Source organism: Mytilus californianus, unplaced genomic scaffold (assembly GCF_021869535.1).
Source record: "Mytilus californianus isolate M0D057914Y unplaced genomic scaffold, xbMytCali1.0.p SCAF_7, whole genome shotgun sequence".
Taxonomy (NCBI): domain Eukaryota; kingdom Metazoa; phylum Mollusca; class Bivalvia; order Mytilida; family Mytilidae; genus Mytilus; species Mytilus californianus.
This window is the reverse complement of record NW_026262723.1, coordinates 91,076,611-91,095,529: the sequence shown is the minus strand read 5'-3', so window position 1 is coordinate 91,095,529 and position 18,919 is coordinate 91,076,611. Positions and strand designations below refer to the sequence as shown.

The window sequence follows — 18,919 nt, the reverse complement described above, 5'->3', positions numbered from 1 at the left end:
CAAATATGCATTCTTGACCCCAAAAAGTGCACACATGTTCATGTTCATGCCATGTATTTTTATTATGCCCCTGCCATCACTAAAGGGGGCATTAAGTGTTACCCTTGTTCGTCCGTATGTACTTCCCTACGTATGTCCAAAATTGGTTTCTGTTCTTTAACTTAAGTTTTGCCTCAACCAAATGTTATGAAACTTATACACAACACTAGTTACCAAAAAATACAGATAAAGATCAAATTTGGGTGGCATCACTTTTACCTTTCTCAAGTTATGCCCCTTTATAACGTTATACGCAAGTGGGGCATCATCTGTGTACCATGGACACATTCTCCATTTATTTCAAGTTGTATCTATATAGACCTTTCATCTGTAAAGTAATCAATGCACTTGCTCACTTGCAAGTGTGTTATAAATGGACATTTTATTTAACTATGTATATCTGATTACTTTCTGTCATTGATTTAATAACCATATTGCTAAATGCAGATAAAGTTGGGAACATAAAAATTTAAGAAAATGACATTGGTGATCAACCAATCAAAATCCAACATTCATTTATAAGGTGTAATTAACAAAATATTGGATTGCTATTTTGATGCATAATGTATATCTTCTATATATGTAAATCATTAATGGAGGTATTTGTGATTTGTATTTTAGAGCTTAACAAATATGATCAAGAATATTCCAGAAACTTTTAGAACAGAATGTGTTCATCATTTGATGAAGTTTGGACCCAGGTAAGTTCTTTGTTAAGTGCTGTAGAACAGACAATTAAAAGCTCCCACAATTTTTGAGTGAAGTTGAATTTTGAGGTCTAAGAAAACAGATTTTTTTATGTGGTTGTTGTTATCAAGGAAGGAACTTAAAGTAATTTCTTCAGTTCATACTTTAGATGAGAAAAGACATGGCAGCAATGGGGCAAGTCATTCCTTATATACTTATAACATAGTGTACCTTACTACACAACAAATGCTGTCCTTGATTTTAGAGGTAAAGGCTCCTCCTTCAAATCTTAAGTAGGAAATGGCATTGTGCACCTACAGTTTTGATGCCTAGTCTGCAACAAAAGTAGTGAAAAGCTAAAGGTTAGACTTGGCTTTAAACTGACAGGGTGTTGTAAACAATTGCTTATGACATCAGTATTTATAAATAGACTGAAATTTTTGGAAAAGTTTTGCTTTTTGGCAATATCTTTTAAGCCATATGTTGAATAATATTTTAATTAAATCAAGATGACTACTTTGAGGTCCTGCCCCCTAGGTCATGGTCCAGACACTTTCAATTAACAAGCAATTTTTAACGTTAAGTTTTCTGATTAAGTCAGTTTGATAGGAACTTCTTGTGATAGATCAATGATATTTTTTATAAAGTTGCATTACTATCAGAACATATAAGTTTGACGACTATTTCAATGTTAAGGTCTATACATCTCAGTTTGTAGACCGTTTTCAGGCCCTGCCCACTAGATCATGGTCCAGCAACTGAATTGATAAGCAATGTGGTCTTTTTCTGAATTTTATGCCGATAGGCGAGACATATCTCTGTTTATTTGAAATTAAGAGTTCTAGTGATATTGAGGTATTTTGAATTGATCCACATTTTGTCATGCTGTTTTGTTTTATAGCTAACTTTATGGTACAGGTTTTGCTTATTGTTGAAGGCCGTACCATCATCTGTAGTTGTATACATCCTTGTCCTTTGGTTCATGATGGATACTTGCTTATTGTTGAAGGCCGTACCATCATCTGTAGTTGTATACATCCTTGTCCTTTTGTTCATGATGGATACTTGCTTATTGTTGAAGGCCGTACCATCATCTGTAGTTGTATACATCCTTGTCCTTTTGTTCATGATGGATACTTGCTTATTGTTGAAGGCCGTACCATCATCTGTAGTTGTATACATCCTTGTCCTTTGGTTCATGATGGATACTTGCTTATTGTTGAAGGCCGTACCATCATCTGTAGTTGTATACATCCTTGTCCTTTTGTTCATGATGGATACTTGCTTATTGTTGAAGGCCGTACCATTATCTGTAGTTGTATACATCCTTGTCCTTTTGTTCATGATGGATACTTGCTTATTGTTGAAGGCCGTACCATCATCTGTAGTTGTATACATCCTTGTCCTTTTGTTCATAATGGATACTTGCTTATTGTTGAAGGCTGTACCGTCATCTGTAGTTGTATACATCCTTGTCCTTTTGTTCATGATGGATACTTGCTTGAATGGCAATCATACCATATCATCTTATTTTATATAACAAATAATTCTAATCCGACTGGCAACTTACAACTGATATATTGTTTATGCTTATTACTTTAGGATGATACAGAGATTCATCTATTGGAGTACAAACCCTGACCCAATGGGATTGTCTAGATCTTCAGTCAGTCAAGAAAATGGTCCAGTAGTACAAGGTACTTCAATCTTGAAGTCAGAAAAATCAACCCAGTTATCATCTGAATCATCAGAAAATTTGAGTTGTAAATCTGAATTAATTGACATGAAAACTGCTGCTGCTGCCAATGAAGAACAAGGTCAAATATCATCTTGTGGAGACAAGACAGCCAATCAGAAGCCAGTATTGTCAGATGTTACCAGTGCTAGTGCTAATACCAATCTTTCATCTTGTAATGACATGTGTACTGACTCAAGTCAGTTATTTAATGTGGAGTTTCCACTCTTTCCTTTGTCCCGAGGATTCTGTATAACGATGAACAAGAAACTGTCAACATTGAAATCAGTTTTGAATACAATGATTGAATCAGAGAGTAATCATTTATAACATTCAAATCAGTATTAGAATAAAAAAAAAGATTCAGTAAAAACTTAGATAATTTAGATAATAAAGCTGCTCAATTTTGACAGGGAAATGTTCCATTATGAACAGCATAGACAGGTTTTCATTGTGTACCTTAACTTTATAATAGCTGGTGCTTAATAGCATACAAACAGTATTTGTCAACCAGAAAAACATCGTGTACTATTTTGTTTTTTAACAAATAAATAACATTGCTTCTCCTAAAAATAAAACTTCCTATGCAAAGCTTTTTTATGGCATCAATTTTTAGAATGGGAGATATTTTTCTTCAAATTAATTATCCATGAACTATTGACCTTTGTGATGTATGCTGCATATTAATTATCAATGACATACTGACACTTGTGATAAATGTTGTACAATTTTTTAATTATTTAAGATATTATTATACGACCGCAAAAATTAAAAAATTTTTGGTCGTATATTGGTATGACGTTGGCGCGTCGTCGTCGTCGTCGTCTGGCGTCGTCCGGCGTCGTCCGAAGACACATTGGTTTTCGCACTCTAACTTTAGTTTAAGTGAATGGATCTCCATGAAATTTTACCATAAGGTTCAATACCACGAAAGGAAGGTTGGGATTGATTTTGGGGGTTATGGTACCAACAGTTAAGGAATTAGGGGCCAAAAAGGGGCCAAAAATAAGCATTTTTGTAACTTCCAGACAATAACTTGTGTGTAAGTGTATGGATCTCTCTGACATTGTACCACAAGGTTCCATATCACAAAGAGAAGGCTGTAATTGATTTTGGGGATAATTGCCTCAAAATTTTAGGAATTAGGGGCCAAAAAAGGGGCAAAAACAAGCATTTTTCTAGTTTCATGACAATAACTTATGTGTAAGTGTTTGGATATTTCTGAAATTGTACTACAAGGTTCCATATCACAAAGGGAAAGCTGGAATTGAGTTTGGGGGTAATTGCCTGAAACATTTAGGAATTGGGGGCCAAAAAGGGGCCAAAAATAAGCATTTTTCTAGTTTCCAGACAATAACTTGTGTTCAAGTGTATGGATCTCTCTGAAATTGTACTGCAAGGTACCATACCACAAAGGGAAGGCTGGGATTGAGTTAAGGGGGTTCAAAAAATTTGGGGGGGGAGGGATTTTTCTTTTTTTCCTTTTTTTTTTTCTTTTAAAATTTTCCATTTTAAGTTGGTTATTTCTGATTTATATTTAAAAGCATATAATAATGATATGGTAGGAGATACACACCAAACAGGATGTGTAAATTATTATATAATAAGTATTGTGCAATAGCAAGAAATTTTCAATTGCACAGTATTGCACAATAGCAAGAAATCTTCAATTGCACAGTATTGCGCAATAGCAAGAAATCTTCAATTGCACAGTATTGCGCAATAGCAAGAAATATCCAAATAGCACAATATTGCGCAATAGCAAGAAATTGTCAATTGTACAGTATTGCGCAATAGCAAGAAATATTCAATTGCACAGTATTGTGCAAAAGAAGATACTTCGTATAAATTGCATATTTCTTGATCAATTTCAATCTTGAATTCTTGGGGTTCTTTAATATGCTGAATCTAACCGTGTATTAAGTTTTTGGATTTTGGGCCCCGTTTTTAAATTGGTCCACATTGAAGTCCAAAGGGTCCAAAATTAAACTTTGTTTGATTTCATCAAAAATTGAATTATTGGGGTTCCTTGATATGCCGAATCTAACCGTGTATTTAGATTCTTAATTTTTGGTTCCGTTTTCAAATTGATCTACATTAAGGTCCAAAGGGTCCAAAATTAAACTTAGTTTGATTTTAACAAAAATTGAATTTTTAGGGTTCTTAGATTTGCTGAATCTAAACATGTATTTAGATTTTTGATTATGGGCCCAGTTTTCAAGTTGGTCCAAATCTGGTCCAAAATTAAACTTTGTTTGATTTCAACAAAAATTGAATATATGGGGTTCTTTGATATGCTGAATCTAACCATGTATTTAGATTTTTGATTTTTTGGCCCCACTATCAACTTTGTCCACATTGAGGTCAAAAGGGTCCAAAATTAAACTTTGTTTGATTTCATCAAAAATTGAATTCTTGGGGTTCTTTGATATGCTGAATCTAACCATGTATTTAGATTTTGGATATTGGACCATAATAGGTGAATGTCCAATTTAAAATTTTTAAGTTCTTAGACCACATTCATTCTGTGTCAGAAACCTATGCTGTGTCAAATATTTAATCACAATCCAAATTCAGAGCTGTATCAAGCTTGAATGTTGTGTCCATACTTGCCCCAACTGTTCAGGGTTCGACCTCTGTGGTGGTATCAAGCTGCGCCCTGCGGAGCATTTTATTTATCTTTACAATCGACTTGTACTTATTTTCTTCTATTGAAGGTTTTGAAAATGATGTTTGAAGAATACTAAATTCAAACTCTATTTAAAATTTAAAACATTCAAATGATATAATTGATCTATATTTATTTGTGTCTTTGGTAATAAGATTAATGGATAATGAAATGTTTATCTTGATAAATAAATTATGGCAGATATCTATAATACAAATTATATGCATGTAAACTTTTGGTAAATAAATTTTATATGATGAGTTTCACTACTTCAGAATATTTTCAGGCTCAGTATTGATGGAAATTATTATAATAATTATAGTAAAATAACAAAAAAATTGATTATTGCAAAAACATATAAAATTCAAACATGTGGTATTTAAATTTGATTCATTTTCTTTTTGGAAAAAAACCCATTATCATGTGGTGTTTTATTCTGAAAAAAAAACCCCATTATTCTGTGATATTAATATATTTATTGTTGTGTTTTTGTGTTGTGTTCATGTATCACATGCATTTAAATTCTAACATTATCATGTTTGTCCATTGTTCATTTATCACATCAATTAAAAGCACTCAATAATTTATGAATTTACATGTACAGAAATAACACATGTTATTAAATGTTAAAAGGACAAATCAAATTACTGTACTTTGCTTTTGACTTTATAGGTTAAGTACCAAGTTGTTTTTTTCGGAAGCACTTTAGCTTAGTAATTTTCCTCTTTAGGTTACCAGACTCAAAGAGACATACATCCATTTTCCAATGTGAAATTTTCATATTTTCCACTCATAAAGATATTAATATTGCAGAATTACAATTGCTGCAGTATATATAAAATTTGACATATATAAACTAGTTAACTGAATTTGTAAATGCAAAACCTAGTTTTGTCATTTATCAGCGGAATTTTGAAATTGTTTTTTTTTTTATGACCTGAAGATTTTACCATGTTAGTAATTAAGTAGCCTGTTTAAACTATCAGACATATCTAACATATTACATATACTACAGCAGATTGTAACTCAGTGAAATTAATATCTTTTAGTTCATTTTATCCACTGACAAATTGCTTTCTAAAGAGCTGCAGTAATTGCAACTGTTTGCAATTGTGGTATATCATGTTTTTTTGGGGGGTCTAAACCATATCTCTTAAAATATATTTGAAATTATTCAAACTACTCTTCCAATCTTTTCACTAGTGATTTCGATCACTTTAATTTATTTTAGACTCAAATCTGCTGCCTCATGGCACTAATGGAGCTTTGATTTAGAATTCTGACCATATAACTCTTGAAATTGCAGTTTGTCTAGTTATCAATTATCACATAAATCAAGATGCTCACTAATTCAAAGAAGGTGTTAAAATCATCTAAAACACATGTGCAGTTAATGTCAAAAGGTTAAAAGTATAATGTAAATCTGAACTTAGTTCAGTAGAAACCAATAATATATGAAACCTATTTGATAATTTTGAAACCTATGTTTAGTTGAAAAAGTATTTGATCACGATTAGAAATTTTCAATCCTATTGTTAGTTATTCTCTTTCTTAGAGAAATAATCAGACCAGTTTAAAGAATAAAACAGTTTAAAGTTAAGGTAATTGTTTTGTTTTATATATTTTTGTTTCAGAAAACCAATTGAGAGAAAACCAGACAACCTTAACAAACATATTTGATGACACCTTACTTTTATAGTATAAGAAACATTGTTTACATCACAAGTTCTAAATTAGTCTACCTACCCCATACAATGATAGTGTGACTTATTATAAGGGGAATAGACTATAATAAAATGTATGATGTAAATGAGATTTCAACAACTGGAATGTGATGTCAGCAAAGACCTTTGGTGAAGTTCATTGGTTTTCTCTAAATAAGTTTATAATACAAAAACATATAAAGCAAATCTATACCTATATTACTTTAACTGTTTATTTCAGGTGCTGATTTTTTATATTCATCATGAGCTATGCATTGTTTGTAACCTTATTTTATACTGAAGGTTTTAAGGTTACCAGCAGGACATGCATACATGTATTAACATTTAGTCCATATGTGTTACAAAATAAATTTTGACAGAAATACGTTAAACCAGAAACACATTTTGTCGAAGAGTAGCTTTGAAGAATACAGTATGAATATTTTGATGCTGATTGCTTTCTACATTCACTAGAATTGCCCAACATCACAAAAATGTTTCATACTTTGTAGGAGTGTATGTCACCATTTTCTGTTGACCATTTATCATTTTGATTAGACAAATTTTACAGGAGTATTGGGACTTTGACGCTTTTTTTTTTTAACTATTATCATTTTGATTAGACAAATTTTATGGGAGTATTGGGACTTTGACTCTATTGTAACAGAATGACACCCTATGAAAGGCAGACTCCTCTGAGACGATTTTACAGAAAGCTTTCATAGTAAGTAGGATTGTTTATCATCATATGTAGTGGATTATACTTTACAGTTATTTTGATTTGAAAGTGTTTGCTAGTGTTATGGGATTTATACTATTCTTAGACTGTTGAGCCTGCCCACAGCTTTTGACCACTAATCTTCTGAAAACATATTATAAGTAGGCTTGTTGATAATTTTGTGAAAGCTAGACAAAATATAAGTATATATACATTTTGAAATGTTATTCCAAAAGCAAGTTTCAACTTCAGAGCATGGCTATATCAGTTTGAGCTGTGATTTCTATAAGGCTAGTTGATGTTTACCTATATCGCTATAAACTAAACGATAAATTAAGTGTGAATTGACATTATTTTGTGTGGCTTAGTATATATAGTTTGTGATAAAAATATGGATAACAATAATTGAGAAATAAACAATGGAAGATCACTGCTTAGTCAAATTAAACATATACATGTGGGTATATATAACAGTTGAATAGTTGTCAATCTCATATGACAAAGTATAAGGTTATAAACAGACATGTTAAGGCAAGGTTGTGCAGGTCTTTTTATTTAAATTCTATGCATATTATTTGGTAAAAGGAGATATTTTCTGAATATAATTTATGATTAAAATTATGCTTTTATATTTCAACATTTGTAGTTTGTTGGGAAAAAAAAGAATTCAGGTGTGATTGGTTAAAATTAGATATTTTGTCAGGATTTTGTAATGGGTTTCTACAAGATGTACAGTTTTGAGAATTGAAAGTGAAATGATGAATTGTCAGTTTGTTTGATTTCATATGTGAAATGTCTGCTTATTGAGTGTTGTTTTCATGTATGCCTAAGACTAGATAGTGTGAGCATTACATTCTTAATGATATTTATCTTTACTGTAGAATTATACTGACAAATAATTGTTTAAGATTATTGATATCATAAATGTTTTACATATTTATCAAATTCTGTGATGATTTGTATGTTCAGTATAAGGAGATCATACATTTTGGGAGAAGGTAATGATGGAAATAAAATTGAGGCTTATTAGATTACTTATTGTTTAAATGCTGATTTAATTTATACTTTAATGTAGAGTGACTTAAATATTGTATGAAAAAAAACCTCATCAAGGATATCATCCTTATAATTGGATAAGTCAGATGATCATATGTCTAACCATTATTGCAAATTAAATAGAGCCTCAGAATGAAAAAGGTCGTTAAAATTTGAAGAGAGCAGATTTTAGGTTTTTATACGACCGCAAAAATTAAAAATTTTTTGGTCGTATATTGGTATGACGTTGGCGTCGTCGTCGTCGTCGTCCGGCGTCGTCCGAAGACACATTGGTTTTCGCACTCTAACTTTAGTTTAAGTGAATGGATCTCCATGAAATTTCACCATAAGGTTCAATACCACGAAAGGAAGGTTGGGATTGATTTTGGGGGTTATGGTACCAACAGTTAAGGAATTAGGGGCCAAAAAGGGGCCAAAAATAAGCATTTTTGTAACTTTCAGACAATAACTTGTGTGTAAGTGTATGGATCTCTCTGACATTGTACCACAAGGTTCCATATCACAAAGGGAAGGCTGTAATTGATTTTGGGGGTAATTGCCTCAAAATTTTAGGAATTAGGGGCCAAAAAAGGGGCAAAAAACAAGCATTTTTCTAGTTTCATGACAATAACTTGTGTGTAAGTGTTTGGATATTTCTGAAATTGTACTACAAGGTTCCATATCACAAAGGGAAAGCTGGAATTGAGTTTGGGGGTAATTGCCCTAAACGTTTAGGAATTGGGGGCCAAAAAGGGGCCAAAAATAAGCATTTTTCTAGTTTCCAGACAATAACTTGTGTTCAAGTGTATGGATCTCTCTGAAATTGTACTGCAAGGTACCATACCACAAAGGGAAGGCTGGGATTGAGTTTGGGGGTGATGAATCATAAGGGGGTTCAAAAAATTTGGGGGGGGGGGATTTTTTTTTTTTTTTTTTTCTTTCTTTTTTTCCTTTTTTTCTTTTAAAATTTTCCATTTTAAGTTGGTTATTTCTGATTTATATTTAAAAGCAAATAATAATGATATGGTAGGAGATACACACCAAACAGGATGTGTAAATTATTATATAATAAGTATTGTGCAATAGCAAGAAATTTTCAATTGCACAGTATTGCACAATAGCAAGAAATCTTCAATTGCGCAGTATTGCGCAATAGCAAGAAATCTTCAATTGCACAGTATTGCGCAATAGCAAGAAATATCCAATAGCACAATATTGCGCAATAGCAAGAAATTGTCAATTGTACAGTATTGCGCAATAGCAAGAAATATTCAATTGCACAGTATTGTGCAAAAGAAGATACTTCGTATAAATTGCTTATTTCTTGATCAATTTCAATGGGGTTTTATTCTTGAATTCTTGGGGTTCTTTAATATGCTGAATCTAACCGTGTATTAAGTTTTTGGATTTTGGGCCCCGTTTTTAAATTGGTCCACATTGAGGTCCAAAGGGTCCAAAATTTAACTTTGTTTGATTTCATCAAAAATTGAATTATTGGGGTTCTTTGATATGCCGAATCTAACCGTGTATTTAGATTTTTAATTTTGGGTCCCGTTTTTTAAATTGATCTACATTAAGGTCCAAAGGGTCCAAAATTAAACTTAGTTTGATTTTAACAAAAAATGAATTCTTGGGGTTCTTTGATATGCTGAATCTAAACATGTGTTTAGATTTTTGATTATGGGCCCAGTTTTCAAGTTGGTCCAAGTTGGGGTCCAAAATTAAACTTTGTTTGATTTCAACAAAAATTGAATATATGGGGTTCTTTGATATGCTGAATCTAAACATGTATTTAGATTTTAGATTTTTGGCCCAGTTTTCAAGTTGGTCCAAATTGGGGTCCAAAATTAAACTTTGTTTGATTTCAACAAAAATTGAATATATGGGGTTCTTTGATATGCTGAATCTTACCATGTATTTAGATTTTTTATTTGTGGGCCCGCTATCAAATTGGTTCATATTGAGGTCAAAAGGGTCCAAAATTAAACTTTGTTTGATTTCATCAAAAATTGAATTATTGGGGTTCTTTGATATGCCAAATCTAACCGTGTATTTAGATTTTTAATTTTGGGTCCTGTTTTTTAAATTGGTCTACATTAAGGTCCAAAGGGTCCAAAATTAAACTTAGTTTGATTTTAACAAAAATTGATTTTTTGGGGTTCTTTGATATGCTGAATCTAAACATGTGTTTAGATTTTTGATTATGGGACCCCTTTTCAAGTTGGTCCAAGATGGGGTCCAAAATTAAACTTTGTTTGATTTCAACAAAAATTGAATATATGGGGTTCTTTGATATGCTGAATCTAAACATGTATTTAGATTTTAGATTTTTGGCCCAGTTTTCAAGTTGGTCCAAATTGGGGTCCAAAATTAAACTTTGTTTGATTTCAACAAAAATTGAATATATGGGGTTCTTTGATATGCTGAATCTTACCATGTATTTAGATTTTTTATTTGTGGGCCCGCTATCAAATTGGTTCATATTGAGGTCAAAAGGGTCCAAAATTAAACTTTGTTTGATTTCATCAAAAATTGAATAATTGGGGTTCTTTGATATGCCAAATCTAACCGTGTTTTTAGATTTTTAATTTTGGGTCCCGTTTTTTAAATTTGTCTACATTAAGGTCCAAAGGGTCCAAAATTAAACTTAGTTTGATTTTAACAAAAATTGAATTCTTCGGGTACTTTGATATGCTGAATCTAAACATGTGTTTAGATTTTTGATTATGGGACCAGTTTTCAAGTTTGTCCAAGTTGGGGTCCAAAATTAAAATTTGTTTGATTTCAACAAAAATTGAATATATGGGGTTCTTTGATATGCTGAATCTAACCATGTATTTTGATTTTGGACATTGGACCATAATAGGTAAATTAAAAAAATTGAAGTTCTTAGACCACATTCTTTCTGTGTCAGAAACCTATGCTGTGTCAAATATTTAATCACAATCCAAATTCAGAGCTGTATCAAGCTTGAATGTTGTGTCCATACTTGCCCCAACTGTTCAGGGTTCGACCTCTGCGGTCGTATCAAGCCGCGCCCAGCGAAGCATTTTATTTCATAATGAGACAGAGGATTGGTAAACACATATGAATATACAATAACTAACTTAAGCTCGCATGTTAGTATAAATATAAAATCCATAATACCTAATAAAAAACTCAACACTTTATCCTGACATTTTTTTATAAATTGGATTTTTTTTTATGCCCCCGCCATAGAGGAGGGTGCATTAAGATTTACCCTTGTACATCTGTCCGTCTGTACGTACGTCCGTACGTCTCAAAGTTGGTTTCCGTTCTCTAACTATAGTTTTCCTCAACAAAATGTTATGAAACTTATACACAATGCTTATTACCACAAAACACAGATCAAGTTTGAATTTTGGTGGCGTCACTTTAACCGTTATAGAGTTATGCCCCTTTACAAATGGAAAAACTGCTGAAATATTTGTTTCCGTTCTCGCACTTAAGTTTGCCTCAACCAAATTTTATATGATATGCAAGCAGGGGCATCATCTGTGTCCCATGGACACATTCCCCATTTTTTTTTTTTTTTTTTTTTTTTTTTTAGTTTTGACCTTCTACTTACCTCCTTGATGGTGCTCAAACTGAAAACAACGCAGGAGCGCAGTTTTTCCTGTTTGGAATTGTTATGTGCACATATCATCAATTTATAATTGGCAATAAGCATAAACAGACGTTAAAGGGGAGCTCACACGTATTCTGTTTTATTTGTATTCATTACACCTTTGTAAGAATTATCACTCACTGTTGTTTATACTTTCAAAGATTATTGGGGTACAACTGTTTGCAGTAAATGCAGATTGTAAGTTAAATTACAAATCAATGTTCCAGGTACTTTACTTTTGATTTGAACTACCAGGATTCCCCTCCTTGTTGACCTTCTATACTGAAATTGAGTTGATGATTGGTATATATTTGTATAATTGATGGTCACAGATTACATACACGTCTCTTACAAGTGTTGTATTGATGTCCATACTTTTGACATAATTCAAGTAATTTGACATGTTTGGTTATTAAGTGTATTTGTTGTTTTCATATGGTGTATGAATATGTTGATTATGTTAGCACGCCAGATTTTAGAATAACAAATCCAGCACAGAATTTAGAATTTAAGGCATTTGATAAATCCACAGATGTGTAAATGACTTGCAGACTTAATACATAACTTCTAACAGGTAAATGATTCTGTACATTATAAACAAAGTAGCAAGAAACATTTTTCCGTCTTTCCTGGATGAAGTCGAAAAGCGAGACTTAGGCATGCTATTTCCGGCGGTGGTGGCATCAACAATGATTTAGTTTGTGATTATTTCATTTTATATTTTGTATGCAGTTTTGTTAGCATTGGCACAATTTATTAACATGGAGATAATTTGGCCTTGCCCTCCCAGTCATGGTCTATTAACTTTGTTAAGATGTTAAGATTTGTGATTAGGTAAGTTTAAGGAGAACAATATTGATAGGTCAAACTTATTTGGTATGCAGTTGTGTTAGCATTGGCATAACCCATTTCCATTGAGATTATTAGGCGCCACCCTTCAGTCATGATTCAATAACTTTGATATACAAAATTTCAATTCTGGTATCTATGATGAGTTTATTTGAAACTTTTGCATAGTTTGCATAGTTTACTAGTTAAAGTATTGCCTTTTTAATTTCAATATTTACATTATACTGTCAAAATTACACAAAGGTTAGACATGTCACTGTGTCAACAGTTTAACATTTTACCAGTCTCTGATAAATCAAATTCATGTTTAAGTCACAAGTATCACAAGATACACTTTTTTGTCTGAAGTTTGAGAACTGCAAGATATGTTTTCTGTAATTTTAATATAACTTTTTGAACTAGTCAACAGTAAACACAATAAAAGTTCAACTTTTTACAACTGATGCGGTGAATTTGCAAACCTGTGTTGTCAGCTCAAACATAAGGAACTATTTTCAAGTATAAATTCATAATTTTGGACATGAAGACTTGGCTTGAAGCTGAGTCTGTATGGCTGTTTTGATACAGTTTGTACAGTTAAAGTTTGTGTTGAGGTCAGTTTAAAGGGAACCATTTATGATAAGTCAACGATTTTTTGTATGCAGTTGCATTAGCACTGCCATTTCTAGTTTCCACATTGGGTTCTTTGGCCATGCACCTTCAGTTCAGTTTATTGACTTTTAATGTTTTGCATAGTTTACATTTTAAAGTATTGCCATTTCAATTTCAACGAAATTTATACGATATATTTGGTTTACAGTTTGATTCAGAAGAAACACCGACATAGCTAGATAATACAATTAATTATCTAATAGCTACCACAATTTGATATTAATAGTATTGTAATTTTCATTGTTATTAATAAATGTAATGTCAGTATTACAGATCTAATCTTGAATCAATCCTAATTCTATCTTATTTTTTAGGAAATATTTTTACAAATTCAAATGTGACGTCACTTTGTGTTTTTTTTAGAATTACAAATGTGACATCACTTTGTGCGTTGAGGCTTTGGCTAACTCGGCTGTGTATTTTTATGTGTTGGATTAAGTTGTTTTATGTAATGTATCCGTTTTTATTCTGTAGTTAGTCCCCACTTCGGTTTTATCATGTATATCTATTATATAGTCATTTTATAAAATTTACTGTTTGCTAAAGTATATATGATTCTAAATAATAAGGATGTTCTTGTCCCAGGCAGAAAACCCTGGCCATGTTAGGCGCAACTTTTTGGAAGTTTTGGTCCTCGGTGCTCTTCAGCTTTGTACTTGTTTTGGCTTTCAAACTTTTTTCATTTGAGCGTCACTGGTTAGTCTTTGGTGGATGCACGTCTGGCATATTAAATTCTAAAGCTGGTACCTTTTGTTATACGACCGCAAAAATTGAAAATTTTTTGGTCGTATATTGGTATGACGTTGGCGTCGTCGTCGTCGTCGTCGTCGTCTGGCGTCGTCCGGCGTCGTCCGGCGTCGTCCGAAGACACATTGGTTTTCGCACTCTAACTTTAGTTTAAGTGAATGGATCTCCATGAAATTTTACCATAAGGTTCAATACCACGAAAGGAAGGTTGGGATTGATTTTGGGGGTTATGGTACCAACAGTTAAGGAATTAGGGGCCAAAAAGGGGCCAAAAATAAGCATTTTTGTAACTTCCAGACAATAACTTGTGTGTAAGTGTATGGATCTCTCTGACATTGTACCACAAGGTTCCATATCACAAAGGGAAGGCTGTAATTGATTTTGGGGGTAATTGCCTCAAAATTTTAGGAATTAGGGGCCAAAAAAGGGGCAAAAAACAAGCATTTTTCTAGTTTCATGACAATAACTTGTGTGTAAGTGTTTGGATATTTCTGAAATTGTACTACAAGGTTCCATATCACAAAGGGAAAGCTGGAATTGAGTTTGGGGGTAATTGCCCGAAACGTTTAGGAATTGGGGGCCAAAAAGGGGCCAAAAATAAGAATTTTTCTAGTTTCCAGACAATAACTTATGTTCAAGTGTATGGATCTCTCTGAAATTGTACTGCAAGGTACCATACCACAAAGGGAAGGCTGGGATTGAGTTTAGGGGTGATGAATCATAAGGGGGTTCAAAAAATTTGGGGGGGGGGATTTTTTTTTTTTCTTTTTTTTTCTTTTTTTCATTTTTTTTTCTTTTAAAATTTAAAAAAAAAAAGCAAATAATAATGATATGGTAGGAGATACACACCAAACAGGATGTGTAAATTATTATATAATAAGTATTGTGCAATAGCAAGAAATTTTCAATTGCACAGTATTGCACAATTGCAAGAAATCTTCAATTGCACAGTATTGCGCAATAGCAAGAAATCTTCAATTGCACAGTATTGCGCAATAGCAAGAAATATCCAATAGCACAATATTGCGCAATAGCAAGAAATTGTCAATTGTACAGTATTGCACAATAGCAAGAAATATTCAATTGCACAGTATTGTGCAAAAGAAGATACTTCGTATAAATTGCTAATTTCTTGATCAATTTCAACGGGGTTTTATTCTTGAATTCTTGGGGTTCTTTAATATGCTGAATCTAACCGTGTATTAAGTTTTTGGATTTTGGGCCCCGTTTTTAAATTGGTCCACATTGAGGTCCAAAGGGTCCAAAATTTAACTTTGTTTGATTTCATCAAAAATTGAATTATTGGGGTTCTTTGATATGCCGAATCTAACCGTGTATTTAGATTCTTAATTTTTGGTTCCGTTTTCAAATTGGTCTACATTAAGGTCAAAAGGGTCCAAAATTAAACTTAGTTTGATTTTAACAAAAATTGAATTTTTAGGGTTCTTTGATATGCTGAATCTAAACATGTATTTAGATTTTTGATTATGGGCCCAGTTTTCAAGTTAGTCCGGATCGGGGTCCAAAATTAAACTTTGTTTGATTTCAACAAAAATTGAATATATGGGGTTCTTTGATATGCTGAATCTAACCATGTATTTAGATTTTTGATTTTTGTGCCCCGTTATCAACTTTGTCCACATTGAGGTCAAAAGGGTCCAAAATTAAACTTTGTTTGATTTCATCAAAAATTGAATTCTTGGGGTTCTTTGATATGCTGAATCTAACCATGTATTTAGATTTTTTATTTGTGGACCCGCTATCAAATTGGTTCATATTGAGGTCAAAAGGGTCCAAAATTAAACTTTGTTTGATTTCATCAAAAATTGAATTATTGGGGTTCTTTGATATGCCAAATCTAACCGTGTATTTAGATTTTTAATTTTGGGTCCCGTTTTTAAATTGGTCTACATTAAGGTCCAAAGGGTCCAAAATTAAACTTAGTTTGATTTTAACAAAAATTGAATTCTTGGGGTTCTTTGATATGCTGAATCTAAACATGTGTTTAGATTTTTGATTATTGGCCCAGTTTTCAAGTTGGTCCAAGTTGGGGTCCAAAATTAAACTTTGTTTGATTTCAACAAAAATTGAATATATGGGGTTCTTTGATATGCTGAATCTAAACATGTATTTAGATTTTAGATTTTTGGCCCAGTTTTCAAGTTGGTCCAAATTGGGGTCAAAAATTAAACTTTGTTTGATTTCAACAAAAATTGAATATATGGGGTTCTTTGATATGCTGAATCTTACCATGTATTTAGATTTTTTATTTGTGGGCCTGCTATCAAATTGGTTCATATTGAGGTCAAAAGGGTCCAAAATTAAACTTTGTTTGATTTCATCAAAAATTTAATTATTGGGGTTCTTTGATATGCCAAATCTAACCGTGTATTTAGATTTTTAATTTTGGGTCCCGTTTTTTAAATTGGTCTACATTAAGGTCCAAAGGGTCCAAAATTAAACTTAGTTTGATTTTAACAAAAATTGAATTTTTGGGGTTCTTTGATATGCTGAATTTAAACATGTGTTTAGATTTTTGATTATGGGCCCAGTTTTCAAGTTGGTCCAAGTTGGGGTCCAAAATTAAACTTTGTTTGATTTCAACAAAAATTGAATATATGGGGTTCTTTGATATGCTGAATCTAAACATGTATTTAGATTTTAGATTTTTGGCCCAGTTTTCAAGTTGGTCCAAATTGGGGTCCAAAATTAAACTTTGTTTGATTTCAACAAAAATTGAATATATGGGGTTCTTTGATATGCTGAATCTTACCATGTATTTAGATTTTTTATTTTGTGGGCCCGCTATCAAATTGGTTCATATTGAGGTCAAAAGGGTCCAAAATTATACTTTGTTTGATTTCATCAAAAATTGAATTATTGGGGTTCTTTGATATGCCAAATCTCACCGTGTTTTTAGATTTTTAATTTTGTGTCCTGTTTTTTAAATTGGTCTACATTAAGGTCCAAAGGGTCCAAAATTAAACTTAGTTTGATTTTAACAAAAATTGAATTCTTGGGGTACTTTGATATGCTGAATCTAAACATGTGTTTAGATTTTTGATTATGGGACCAGTTTTCAAGTTTGTCCAAGTTGGGGTCCAAAATTAAACTTTGTTAGATTTCAACAAAAATTGAATATATGAGGTTCTTTGATATGCTGAATCTAACCATGTATTTTGATTTTGGACATTGGACCATAATAGGTAAATTAAAAAAATTGAAGTTCTTGGACCACATTCTTTCTGTGTCAGAAACCTATGCTGTGTAAAATATTTAATCACAATCCAAATTCAGAGCTGTATCAAGCTTGAATGTTGTGTCCATACTTGCCCCAACTGTTCAGGGATCGACCTCTGCGGTCGTATCAAGCTGCGCCCAGCGAAGCATTTTATTAGCTATTGTTCTTGTGTTTCTTTGTCATATGTGTTCTCCCATTTATTTGTATTGTAGTCATGTCATGTAATGTTGTCATTTTAATTTCATATTTAACATTGCCATAAAAGCGGGAGGTTTGGCATGCCACAAAACCAGGTTCAACCCACCATTTTTTTCTTAAAATGTCCTGTACCAAGTCAGGAAAATGGCCATTGTTATATTATAGTTCGTTTCTGTGTGTGTTACAATTTAATGTTGTGTTTTTGTTGTGTCGTTGTTCTCTTATATTTGATGCGTTTCCCTCAGTTTTAGTTTGTAACCCGGATTTGTTTTTATCTCTATCGATTTATGGGTTTCGAACAGCGGTATACTACTGTTGCCTTTATTTATTCAGCATTATAGTATCAAAATAACACAAAGGCGAGATGTATCTCTGTGTCAACAGTTTATCTAACATTTTCCAAGTCTGAAATATGGAAAGTGCAAGTACCACGAAAGAAATTTATGTCTCGAATTTTTTGAGAACTGGAAGTTGTACTACCATATAATTTATAGAATAAAAAGAACCTCATCAAAGATACCAGGCTTATAATTTTGTACGCCAGACGTGCGTTTCCTCTACAAAAGACTTGCAATTGACGCTCAAATAAAAAAATTCCCAATTCAAGTGCGAATTTGAAGAGCATTGAGGACCCCAAAATTCCGAAAGCACTTGCCAAATACAGCTAAGATTATCTATTCCTGGGGGGTACACAATTCTTTGTTTTCGAACAATTAAAAGTTTTGTTCGCTTAATTTATAAATATTACCATATATATGATATGGCATGTCAACACAGATGTGGTGACTACTGGACTCGTGATATGCAAGGTGTGCTTTCCTTTCAAGAATTTTGATAATTTATATATATCATATACAATTAATGTCTTTTGATGAGGTAAATATGTGGTTTTACTGACTTTAAAAAGTGAGATTAACTGACGCCATCAGCATATCCTCATTTCATGGATTAGTGATCAAGGTTAAAAATGCGTAAGGTGTACATGTCTGTCTGGCATATATCATATGACCCTGACCTTTT

The 18,919-nt window shown here is 32.4% G+C and overlaps 1 protein-coding gene across 3 annotated transcripts in view; it reads left to right on the top strand.

The window, feature by feature from the left end:
- LOC127708644 ((E3-independent) E2 ubiquitin-conjugating enzyme UBE2O-like) overlaps positions 1 to 18,919 on the top strand; it is a 207,428-nt gene that overhangs the window by 27,932 nt on the left and 160,577 nt on the right. The window contains exons 17-19 of one of the 3 annotated variants that reach the window (XR_007985335.1): positions 661 to 740; positions 2,329 to 4,428; positions 10,028 to 11,755. Coding sequence is in view for 1 of the 3 variants with exons in the window: in XM_052213686.1 (XP_052069646.1) it covers positions 661 to 740; positions 2,329 to 2,791 (543 nt within the window). In the remaining 2 variants the exon portion in view is untranslated. Of the gene's footprint in view, positions 1 to 660; positions 741 to 2,328; positions 8,577 to 10,027; positions 11,756 to 18,919 lie in introns of those variants that run through there. The other 2 variants (XR_007985336.1, XM_052213686.1) reach the window with 2 other exon arrangements.